The 12,381-nt window shown below is 41.7% G+C and overlaps 1 protein-coding gene and 1 long non-coding RNA gene across 12 annotated transcripts in view; one reads left to right on the forward strand and one right to left on the reverse strand.

Annotated features, from left to right (window-relative positions):
* SOX5 (SRY-box transcription factor 5) overlaps positions 1–12,381 on the reverse strand; it is a 283,017-nt gene that overhangs the window by 148,739 nt on the left and 121,897 nt on the right. For 10 of the 11 annotated variants that reach the window (XM_085049155.1, XM_085049154.1, XM_085049153.1 and 7 more), the window contains exon 4: positions 8,529–8,615. The exons of the other annotated variant lie outside the window; for it this stretch is intronic. In XM_085049155.1, the coding sequence (XP_084905281.1) occupies positions 8,529–8,615 (87 nt within the window). The remainder of the gene's footprint in view (positions 1–8,528; positions 8,616–12,381) is intronic. 11 annotated transcript variants of the gene reach the window in all.
* LOC146443937 (uncharacterized) lies at positions 1,036–2,560 on the forward strand. Its single transcript, XR_014849377.1, has 3 exons — positions 1,036–1,638; positions 1,997–2,184; positions 2,292–2,560. It is a non-coding gene; the product is annotated as an uncharacterized LOC146443937 (long non-coding RNA).

Here is a 12,381-nt window from a genome sequence, read left to right on the forward strand (position 1 = left end):
AAAAGGCAGAGAAGCTGCTTTTGCGATCAAAACAGTAAATACTTTATTATAATTTATTAGACAGAATGAGAATGTAAATGAGAAATTGGGAAAGCCAATATTTTCTTTAACAGACATTTTAAGCTTTTTGCTGCAAATGCTCAGGCAGTGAGAGTGCCTGCTCCCAGCCAGCCTAGGGATGTGTATTCTGCAGGGGCAGAGCTGTGGCAAGGCTCCCCTCCATCCCCCTGGCATGTCCCCATCAAACTAAGGGACATCAAAATGCTGGGAATGGCATCAGTCAGGGCTGCTCGTGTGCACACTCACCAGGGAAATCTATCCACCAAGTCAGTTTACTATCAAAGTAATTACGTAAATAGCTTTTGAACTGTCAGAATCTGTCTTTCAAAGGAAAATCAAAGAAAACCATGCGTGAGTACAAAGCCTGGAAGACACAATAATATTGTATTATGTTCGTATCATTAACTGTGGTTACCAAAGGAAAAAACTACTCCTGTATCTACAAAGTTTTCCAGGAGGAAAAGAAGCATTAAATGGAAATAAAAATATTTTGAAGTACTCTGTATTGGAATAATGTTGAGATGTGTAAAAATAATTAGAGCGTGCAGTATAAAGCATTTTTAATTTCAAAGTGCTAGCTAACTGATCTTCTTAAAGACTGTTTGCAGGTAGAAAGGTAACAGCATGAATTACGTTTTTCAAGAGCAAACTAAGGCATGAAGTTTTCAGCAACTTGCCTAAAATCATTGTGAACGTCATGCAGTGTAGGAGGTTTTACTGCTGGCCTCGATGAAGTCACCAGCAGAACTATCCCAGCAAGGCCAAGAATTTCCCCACTGACTTTTAACAGCAATACATGCTAACTAGATAATTAAGTCTGTGCTTGACCCAGTTGGATACTAGGCAGGGTTTGAGCCAAGGGGACCCTTAGGAATGAACCAGTTATTGATGTCACCCAACTCACCAAGCAACAGAACCTCGGCACAACACAGCGTCTGTGTAACTTTCTCTGATGTAACGGCAGTGTGACAAGGGCTGAGCTAAGGACTGAGTCACCTCCAAGTATTTCCTGCAATGTTGTGTGTTTTTTCAGCAGACTGTTTAAGCTAGGCAATGTTACGGTTTTGATACAAAAATTCAGGTTTTTCAAACTGAATGGCCTTTTAACTAAGCTGTCCTCAGAAAGAGTAAATGCCTACTAGCCCTAACAGCACTAAATCCATAGAATATAAAAATTATCAGTTCACAAAATAAGTATCTTTCCTAGAGGGTTTTTTTACAGTATCTTTCCTCCACAGTATCATTCTCATCCCTTTGTCAACTATTTTTTCCCCACTCCTCGCCCCAGTTTTAACCTTGACGTATTAGACATGAAAACCCAACATTACTCTGTTCAGTAAGGAAACCAGGAAAGTAAAACAGACAGGCCACCTAGTCTTCCTCTACTTTAAAGCAAACTAATCTGTGTCACGCTCTCCCCCTCAAAAAAAAAAAAAAAAATTTATTTATAACATAAATCTGAAGAGGAGTATTCCCCTTCGTGCTGCTGACATCACCTGAAGTCACATACGTGAGGCAGTGGGGAGCTGATGTTTCCTTCAGGAAAAGTAGTATGATAAAGAGATCTAACTGGCTGAGGTAAGTTCAGAATTTTAACTCTTTTTCTCCTCCACCGTTAAACAGCAGAGTGAAATGTTTATGGCCAGGCAATGGGTGTGTACTTTAAATTATGCACTTGCTGGGATGTGTTGGTGGGTGGATGTGGGTCTGTGTGCAAACTCTCCTGATGCTTCCCTAATCAATACTTCAGAGAGTGCTTTATTACAGACTAGCACATAGCTATTCAGGCCACTAAATCCTGGAGCTGTCAGGACAAGAGCATCTGAAAACTTGCATTTTTCATTGAGTATTTAGCCAACTTTGCTACACAATGACTGCCATCACTTACAACTAGCTACCCACCTTGCTAAACTTAATTATTTCATCTTACTGATAGGGCGAGTCAGTGTAACAGAAAACTTTCTGAATCATTTTTACTCGGCAAGCCACAGCCACTAGAAGAAGAAACAAGGAAAGAAAAAGGGCACAATTCAAACTGATTTGCCTGTACCTACAGATTTATGTAATGAATCTTCTCTGTTTGACAAGCAAAAATCCATTTGAGAACAGCGAGACACAGGGCAGGTATTTATTTCAGCAGACGGACAGTCTTAATCTTTTATGTTTGAGTGCAAGGCTGCAGGATGAATAAAAACAAATTATGACCAATTACCCTCTTTTGCCATTACTAGCCTCAAGAACTCATATTCTGTGGGGACAAAAAGCTCAGCCGTCTGCTGTGCAACAAACCAGCACTTTGCTGTTTCGCAACGCTGGAAAGAAGCTGTCACTGAGTGCTCTTTATTTGCTGTCAGAGAAAAGTTTTGGTACAGTAGACTGCAAACAAAGCTTGGTATTCAACCAGGTTAGCAACTTATTGTCAAGGTTACAAAAGGAATAGACAACATTTGTATTGAGACTATTTCTCAGAGGTTATTCATTGTTTTACTGTCTAGACAACAAGTTAGAACTAGGCTAGGAAAACAGCATTTGCTGCTGGAATTTTATGCAGCAGCAGGAAAAAGAGTAAAAAGTGTGTGCATGTGTGTGTGTTTGCTTTGTTTTGACAAACTGACTGTTGTAGCTCAGTGGCATTCAGCTCGATCAGCATGTCTGTCAGGTAATTTCAGTACCATGAAGCACAGCTTTAGGACCCTTTTGTCAACCAACTCTCTGACCAATTTTTAAATATAGTGGTTTGGCCCCCATATGTTCAAACAAAGTCATTGGCATTTGCTGCCTTAACTAGTTCAATTTTATTCTATTATCTCTATCAATAATCATGTCTTAAAAAATAAAATTAGAACCTGACTTTTCTGATCAAATTAAGTACCTTTATGTACAAAAATATAAATCTGAAACAACCCGGATCTTCTGTTTTGCCATAAAATCACATTTTTAGATGCTTTAAAAAAGACTCCTCCAACCCTCCATCCACATTTACTACCCTTAACTAACCTCCCATTCGAGGGTCAAATAGGAGCAGCTCCATCCAGTCACAACCTCCACCTCAGGCTTTCTTTTGGCCTGAAAGCAGTCCTGCGTTGGTGTGGCTCAGCTGGCAGTGGCTACTTCTCTGCAGCCTGAGAGTATCACATTGCATTGTGATCAAAACCTCCACTCTTTTGGCAGCTGCCAAATTTCCTCTCAAAACTTAGGATTCCCTGGGAATCTGAGCACTTCTGGAATATTTACAAAGGACTAAAGCTCTATTCGCAATTTGCTATTATTTAAACCCCTCAAAAAAATAAACAGAGAGAAGAAGATACGAAGTAGGTTGCAATAAATACTGAATTTATCACAGTTAAAAGCTGACAATCCAACATATCTTACCTCCTTCACTTATGGCTCTCTCACCCTCCTTCTCTCCCCACTCCACTTACAATATTTGTTACCCACAAAAATATAACACAAAGCATCCACATCTGACAAAGTTTGCAAACATTTCCGAACTATTAATTTGCAGATGCAAAATTCACACAGCTCCTAAGAAAGTGAGCAGCTTTCACACATCTCCTGGGGATCTGTGCTGTAGTAGTCAAAGGTTTAAACCCAGTGTATTCCCCACGAATAATCTTTCTCCCCTTCTCCCTCCTTCCTCCTGTCCACATCTAAATGCAGAATCCCCGGCTTGCTTGTCTTCAGTTTACAGATTATGCGATCCGAAGTGTCACTCACTGGATTACTGCACATAACCTGAGCACTACCCAAAGCTTACTTGTCTTCAACTTGTCCAGCATTACTTAAATGGAATTATCCGTCACAATCCATATACCGAATCTGCATAGCTCACTTATCTCAAGATTCTGTGTGTCACCTACCAGATTATCCGTTTTAATCCATACATTGAATCTACATAACATATGTCTTTAATTCATGGGCTCTGATGAGCTATAGTATCGCTGAATGGATTATTTCTCTTTATCCATTATTGGCAGCCCTAAAACCGTTCACTGCGTACTCTCTCATGCCCCATCTTCCGAGCACAGGAGCAAAATCAGTCTTCAGCAAACACAGCTCAATCTGGCATCAAACACAGCCTGACACAATACCTGCACGGCCACTTCACAGAATTTGGAACCCAGTTTCTCACACAAAACAAATGTCTGCGTTATCGTGAATTAAAGATCAGGATTGGTAGGCTAATCTCGCTTTCAATTACACCCATAAATCTGTGGTTACTCCAGTGCAGTCCCTGCAGTCACCTAGACTTAAGTGGATACAATGGAGAGCTGATTTTAACCTAACGACAATGCCTTTCACAGTGAGTGCAGCAAACACTTCACCCGAGTTGTTTATGAACTAACCTGCACAATAGGAAAGGTTTTTCAAACAACAACAAAAAAAAACTGTATCAAGTTCAGACTTGCCCAGTCTTTCTTGAGAGATTCTGGCACAATCACTGTTAACAATGCCTTCAACTGAAAACCAACTCAGAAAGACTGGAAACGAAAGTCTATTTAGCCTTTTGTTCCACACACCTATTCAAAATTAGCTAAGTGGAGAACATATAAAATATGCCTTATTATGTCTTGACAACTCTCAGTAGAGAGATGGACAAGATTCGCAGCAAGGCTTTGCGCACACCGGGCAAGTTTTAAGAAGAGTTCTCATCATGGCTAGAGCTGCCTCAGTCGCCCCAGGGTGAGCAAGGCTGGACAACTCATGATGCACCTGAGGGGCCAGCGCTGCTCCTGAGACCCAGCACCAGCCAAAGAGAAGCTTCATGCTGATTTGCTATACTGATGATCACTGATATTTAAGAAATAAACATATTTTTTATACCTTTTCCTGGTAACACTGGAGGACAGCACCTACTTCCCCCCTGCAATGCACAGCTACCAGGCAGTTACACTGACAGCAGAAAAGGGGGATGATTTTCCTTCCTATAGATGATCAGTTTGAGACTTGAAGACCTCTCTGCTCCACTGAATCCAATAAACTGCATTATCCATGAAAAATCCAGAGGCCTTTTGAGCCCTGGTTTTGAATATGATGGATATAAGTAAGTTTGAACAGTCTTTAACCAATTCAGTACACAGTTTTACAGCTTCACTTTAAAATACTTTGATTTAACGGCATGTTTTGTGGGTTTTACTATAGAGCAACTTGTTTTTAGCAGAGTAAAAATTCCAAGGATATCAAAACAGAATTTCCTAAGAAATATCTAGTGCCAAACTTGTAATTTATCCCCAGACTGTCTCTCTGAACAAACACAGGTATTTGAGTCGCAATTTCTACAGATACGAAAGGTTCAGGTTCAGTCAAGCCCTGGAATAAAACAATACATTTCCTTCTCAATTAGTTACTGTATCTATCCATCATCTCTCTCTCTCTCTCTCTCTCTCTCTCTCTCTCTCTCTCTGTATATATATATATATAGATAGATAGATCCTTCTAACTGTGATGTTGAAGTTTGCAGCTGGCTCTCTGCAAACACTCAGTGAAGGCTCTCCGGTTTTATGCGTGCAGATGAAGAAAGGGGGGCTCAAAGTAGCAGCCAAAGGTAACAAAACAACTAAGAGGAGCAACTGAATACAAAACATGGGAGTCTGGTGACTTCCAACCACTCACCAATTCCCCTATCTTTAATAAAATATTACTGCTTTCTAACTTAAAAGAGATCACGCTAATAGAAAATAAAGTCTTCCTCTTCATCTCCCTTTCTTTTAATCTCTCTCAGAGAATAAAACTCGATGGTAATAACACAGACTTGGGCATTAACAATATGTAGCCTAGTGCTGAGACTTTAGCACATGACGTACTAAAACTCCCCCAGACCTAATGAAAAACACAATGAAATTTTGAACAGTTAAATGGAAAATACTATTCAGTGCACAAGACAGTTGGGCAGTACAGCTCCTAGCGCTGTCCACATTCCAGGGCGTATTAATAATAAGACACTACTTAAATGGGGGTTTCCAAATATCGCTAATAGAGAAATGAGGGGCGGAAAAAACGCGGCTGCCAGGCCAAATACAGAGAAAGAAATTAATTAAAAAATCACAACTGGAAAACTTGGTAACTACAGAAAGACAAAACTATTTTGTAGCACAATGTATGTGTGTCTGTACCCATGTATGTGGGTACAGAGCAGCTCAACTTGCACACCTTTCCTGCTGCCTCGCTAAATACAGCTGCAATACAGCTGAGCCATTGTTTGCTGGCTGCTCACGGCTGATGGTGCCATGAAAACCACATTCCTGGGCACTAAATAATCAGCCTGCCTGACCCCCCAAGAATCTGTAAGTCAAATTCATTTACCCCCAGAGGGCAATGCTCTATTGTATCCTCCCTCCTTCCTAGCCACCTAGGAACAATGGACAATAATTGCAACTGTCACGGCAGTCAGTAGGAAAAATAAACCAGTGCCTGTTTTCACAGCTTACTGCCAAACTTGATCCAAACACCTAATAACCATGCCCCCAACCATAGAACCACAGTTGCACTAAAAAGCCTCAGATGTGAGGCTTTTGAACAGAGCTACAGAACAATAACTCGACTTGTGTTCAAAATATGAAGCTAAAAACCAAAAATTAAAGCAAAGAAAAGTCTTCTTTGAGGCTGTGCTGTTGCTCCCCATCCTCCCCCCCAGGCACGACTGAAAGGACTGTTGAATTTCTCTCGTGGTAGCATATAGCTGGCTGCTGCTGCTTTCAAGTTCAGCTTGTGAAAGGGAAAAAGAGGAAGGGAGAAAAAAGACTGCCCTCCAAAAGAACAAGATCATAGGCACTGGGAACAGACCACCTTCTCAGTGCACAGCACTCTTCAGAACAGCTCTGTGGAGTCCAAAGGCACTGCAGAATCACTGGGAGTCCTTCCAAAGGCTCCAGCATGTCAAGAGTTAAAGAGGCTCCACACAGCGTGTGAGATCTGCTGAAATACACCCCCAAAAGTGGGTATGAAAGACATCTCCTCATACTTTGTCCCTGCCACATCTTAAAGATTCATCAGCTCGTGGCAAAAGATGATGTTATGTTAATACAATATGCTTTTAAAACCTAGAACTCCCAGGTAAGCCCAGTGGCTGCCCTTCCTCTTTACGACCTGTTGCTTCACACGAATGGAGCAGGAATGAAGAACGGAGGGTTTGGCCCTCTGTTGTAATAATAACATCTCAACCTGTTGGGGGCTTTATATTCTGCTATAAAGTTATTCTACATATGTAGTGAATACATATTTTTGAATTACAGCCTCCCAGGGAAAAGCCAGGGGAAACAAGTGGCATATTTTCCTACTTGTGTAAGTCAGTGGAGCAGCAGAAACTAAAGCTGGTGGCTTATCGGTGACAGGCTGGAAGGCCATATAATTAAAATAACACTTTGTTTGCACGTGCACCAATCCATTAACCTCTGAGAGCACGGTGGGCTGTATGCTCTACCGAATACTGCCCACCTCTTGGGCACAAGGTCCTTAAACCTGTCAGGCACGAGCTTTGGGAGCCTGCCCGACTGAGGATGTCTAGATCAGGGAAAACATCAGTAAGTAAACATACCAAAAATAATGGAGAGGAATTAAATCCAGTTTATAAACACAAAAGAAGGGTTTAATTTTAATCTCATTCTACTTTCACATTTCCAAAACAACATTGGCTTGTATTTTGCTACTCCAGATGTACACTGATATAAATGGGAGAAGAATCAGAGTCACTGTTTCTTTTCAGAGTGATAATGACTGCTCTGAAAACTTACAATTTTTGACACGTGTATTTTGAGTCAGTTCCTCATCAAAAGCACTGCAGAGGAATTATAAAAATATTAAATGACACAAAAACAAAACAACTACAGGTTCCCTAAAATGACCTCAGATATATAAAATGGGGAAATATCTTGGCATAGCAGAAGCTACTGCTGCTGGAGAGTGGTCAAATTTTGTCATTTTCCTTCTGGAGCATGGCTTTAAAAGAACATGCTTTAGTGCACAGATGTTGTACGCTGTCTTTTAAAATCTGCACTGGCTAATTTCAGTACCTAGAGGTATCATTACACAAACTTTGCTCTTTTTATTTTTTCCTACATGCAAAAAATGTAAAAAAAAGCAACAAAAAAATCTACATCATCAAAATCTGTCAAAAAACTAACAAGGAATTCAGATCACCCTCAGACTGCAGAAGCTGAGCTCTGCTATACTGATAGCACATATGTTTGCTACATGAATTGACTTTTTTTTCCCAATCCAGCAATAGGATGTGTTCGTTTATAACACAGAACGATATATGCAACAAAAGCTTAATGTAAATTCATTCACTTAGGGCAATATACCATTTCACTGATTTATATTATCACAGATGGGAGTGCATACATTTCATTTAAACCCCAAATTACCATGTTTGAAGGGGAGGGGAAGAGGAGCAGACAAACAAAGTTCCATAAAGCCAGTGGTATCTGTATATTCATTCTTAATTTCCTTTAGCACAGAAACAGCGTTACCTTTTATTTCTCCAAAGTTCCCTGATCCCATGGCAAGAAGCTTGTCTTTCCAGTCCTTTGATAGTAGCTTTTCAATACTGGGAGTTTCTGAGTGAAGGGGGGGAAAAAAAATGTAAGCAAATCAACATGACTGTCTCCACAATAGAACTCATTAAAAGTCTATCTGCTAAAAATAAGGCCAACCCTATTCTGGGCCCCAGTTCCTAATGACTTCATCAACAAACTGATAAGAGGGGAGGGAAGAGAAAAAAAAAAAAAAAAGGAAACAAAAAGAAAAAACTGAATGTGTTTTGTCACCTGCTGTTTCAAAACCATTAGCTTTTTCCTCTAGTGGAACAAAGCTCCGGTAATTCTGTATGACAATGGGCACATATAAACCTGCAGTTCATTGTTTTTCAATTTGGTGAACAAGTTGCTGCCTATAATGGATGCCTGTCAGTTTCTGGGAGTTAGTCTGCAGTCAAAAAATAATTATGTTGATAAAATGCGGAGTAAAGAGAGAGAGAGAGAAAGAGAGAGAGAAGCAAAGAATTAGCTCCTAAATCTGCTACATGTAATTATATCCCTCTGAGTCTTTACAATTACATCCACTTTATAATGTGTGTTTAAACATCGTGTGGTGGTAAGCACACTGTGGAAAGATTTTCCGGTAACACGCGCATTATAAATAATAATAAAAAGTTGGGCATGGAAAAAAGCTTTAAAAGACTGCAAAATCCAGAGGGAGAAAAGGCATTGCTTAGAATGGAAACCCATTATTTGCTCATTTCAGATTCTATCACTTCCTTTAAAAATAAAATAAAATAAAATATATTTGTTCAGTATTTTCAGGAAAAATGCAGCGAGGGTGTGGATGGGTCTGATATTTATGTCTGCAACTCTTGTGTTCTGACCTCTTTTTGTGTAGAATTTTAATGCATAAGTAAATATAAATGCTAATAAAATTCAGAGAACATTAAACTCAATTCCAAACAATGTAATTGTATATTCTTGTCAGCATTTAGATGGGTACACAATTACAATAGCTTTCAATCCCACGATTAGCACTGCATTCAGTTAGAAAATGGAGTGTACTAAAAGATAAGTGTCCCAGTATGTGCCATCTAAATAACAATACCCACACTTATTATCTGGATCTAAGACATATACTGCTATTCTCCACATTTGTGTTTATGTGTATTTGTATTTGTTCAGGCATTTGTTTACCCCCTACCAGGAGCATAAAGGGAGTACATGTTAACTTATCAAAGGGACCGTCTGGCCTAGAGACCGTACAATTATTAGCAACTGGTTAATTTTCCCCACAGTAAAAACCATTACGAGCAACCTTCATTATCTCGTTTGGCTAATTCCGCCTCCCTTCTTGAAGCCCCAACTTGGAGCTCGGAGGCGCTGCGGTTCCCGAGCCGGCCGCGCTCTCCCCGCACAGCCCCGCCGCTCCCGGGGGCAGCGCTGATATCATTCCCGGGATGCAGGGATGCTTTCCCGCATCTCGCACAGACCTCTGCTCGCACACGGCCGGAGGGACAGACAGACAGACACCGGGCACAGCCCCACGCCCGCATCCCGCCGGGAGCGCAGCGACAACCTTCGGACGCCACCGACAGCGCAGCAGGGCGTTTCGTTCCGTGACATTTTTATTCGCCTTGCGGCACCCCGAGCTCCCCTGTACGCCCGCGGGCGCTCCCTACGCTGATCCCCGGGCTTGCCCGAGCGCGGTTTCTCTGCTAGGATCTCTGAAACTTCTCTCTAAATGCCATCAAACCGCAGGGATGCGGGTAGGGATGCCGCAGCGCAGAGCGCGCTCCGTGCCGGGCTGGCGAGCCGGGGGCTCCGGGCACTGGAGCAGCTGCTGCTGAACTTCGCCCGTCCCCTCCAAGCACCCACCAAGGAAACCATTTCCCCCAGCGTGAATAGGTCAGATAAACAACGCCCCTTTCCCTTTATTCAGCTTTATTATTATTATTATTATTATTATTATTATTATTATTCCTCTGTGCTTTTCCAAAAACTCCGGAGCAGCGTGTAAACAGGCCGGAGCAAATGCGGCATTTGCGGCCGAGAGCTGTCAGTCATCGAGTCAACAAACCTTTGCGAAGCAGGAATGCGGCAATAGGGATCCATTGTGAGCTGACAATGGGCTCCAGAGCCTGCAGGCACCAAAAGCAGCCCGCCTTACTTTTAAGTCCATTGTCAGCAAAGTCCACGACAAAGCTTTTCCCCCGCGGCTAGACAAAATATTCGCCGTGGTGCGCTCGTAAAGAAACACAAGTCTCCTGTCTAACTTGCCGCCTTAAAGCTACAGTAGCCGCTCGCCGGGGCTGCCAGAGCCCCGCTGCCTGCCCGCATCCCCGCATCCCCGCATCCCCGCATCCCCGCTTGCCTCCCGGCTTCCCTGCCTTCCCTGCCCGCCGCCCCCCCGCAGCCGCTCGGGGAGGGGCGCCGGGACGGTCCCGGTGTCACTTTCCGGAGCTCTGCGGGTGAATCCCGAGCGCCAGAGTCCCCCGGCGGAGGGCTCGTGTTGCATCCCAAAACCCGAGGCCGCCCTGGTGCCGGGAGAGCCGCGGACAAACGGGCGGGGAGGAATGAGGGCGGTGGACGGCCATGTATCAATGACTGAGTTTCTGCGAGAACGGTAAAGATCTCAGTAGGAAATCGTGATTAGAGATGTGAAAGGCCAAATGGCAAAATCCCAATAGTAACAATGCATCTGTTCATTAATGTGTGAATATGAGTAATATGAAAATTTAACACAATTATAAGCCCCCTCAGCAATCCTGATGGCATAAAATAGATTGTGGTGATCTAATCAGTGCTTCCCCTGTTGAAATACTGTATGTTAACTATTCAAAACAATATTATATAGGTTTTTTTTCCTTTAAACCCCCCCAGGCAATCATTTAAAATTGATGTCTTAACTTAGTTTCAAACCTCTCTTGATTTGAGCTGCAATTTTTACATAGGACACTTCAACAGAATTTTGATACAGAATCAGCAAATAATCGTCCTTCTGCTAATACTTAAAAAGAACTTTAATTCTGAAAGACAATAGCTTCTCCACCCCTATGGCTTTATGGAGCTAAAGAGCTAGATTAGATTACAGCTTGTTTAATTCTATTATATACCATGTTAACATATTGTACTTACATAAAATATGCTATTCATATACTCAACCTATCACATTTCAGTAACTGCTTGTGAAATACATTATGCACCACATCTTGGAAAGAAACATTTATTATGTCATTTATGCACCCCCATTAAAAAAAGATTTGAAATTTACACATCTTAAATAAAAATAACTGTTTAAAAGGTTACAACAGTAGAGGTTCCATGAATTATACAGAAACAAAGTCATCCTTTGTTCAGCTTTTTTTAGACTTCATTGGGAAGATGATGCTCTCAAATTAGGAGAAGAAATAAATGCTGTATCTTGTTTGCAAGGCAGGCATTCTCTGGATTCGTTGGAAAGTCAATAAAACTTTTAATGCTTGAACAGAAAATGTGCAGCTTGAAACTGGGAAAGGTGGCCTGCACACAGGAACTGCTTTTCCCAATCCCTACTCCAGCCATTCCTCTCCTCTTGGATTCCCCAAAACCATGTTTCTACATGCAAAATTTGAGCTATATTGTGACAGATTTTGTACATGCATCAGGACAGCTCTGTATTACAATAATCCGTATTTCCAAAAAGCTGAACATGGTGTTCTGAGTATCGTGATTATTCAAAATGCCTCCTAATTCCACCTTCGAGAAGAACCCAGAACTCCCCCCTTTCCTTCTTCCAAGCCCCACTTGAGCTAAGAATGCCCCCCATTACCTATTTGCAGTGTAGTCCTATGGCACATAGTAA

This window comes from Lichenostomus cassidix, chromosome 1Aa, assembly GCF_008360975.1.
Source record: "Lichenostomus cassidix isolate B80296 chromosome 1Aa, HeHo_3.0, whole genome shotgun sequence".
In the NCBI taxonomy this organism is placed as follows: Eukaryota; Metazoa; Chordata; class Aves; order Passeriformes; family Meliphagidae; genus Lichenostomus; species Lichenostomus cassidix.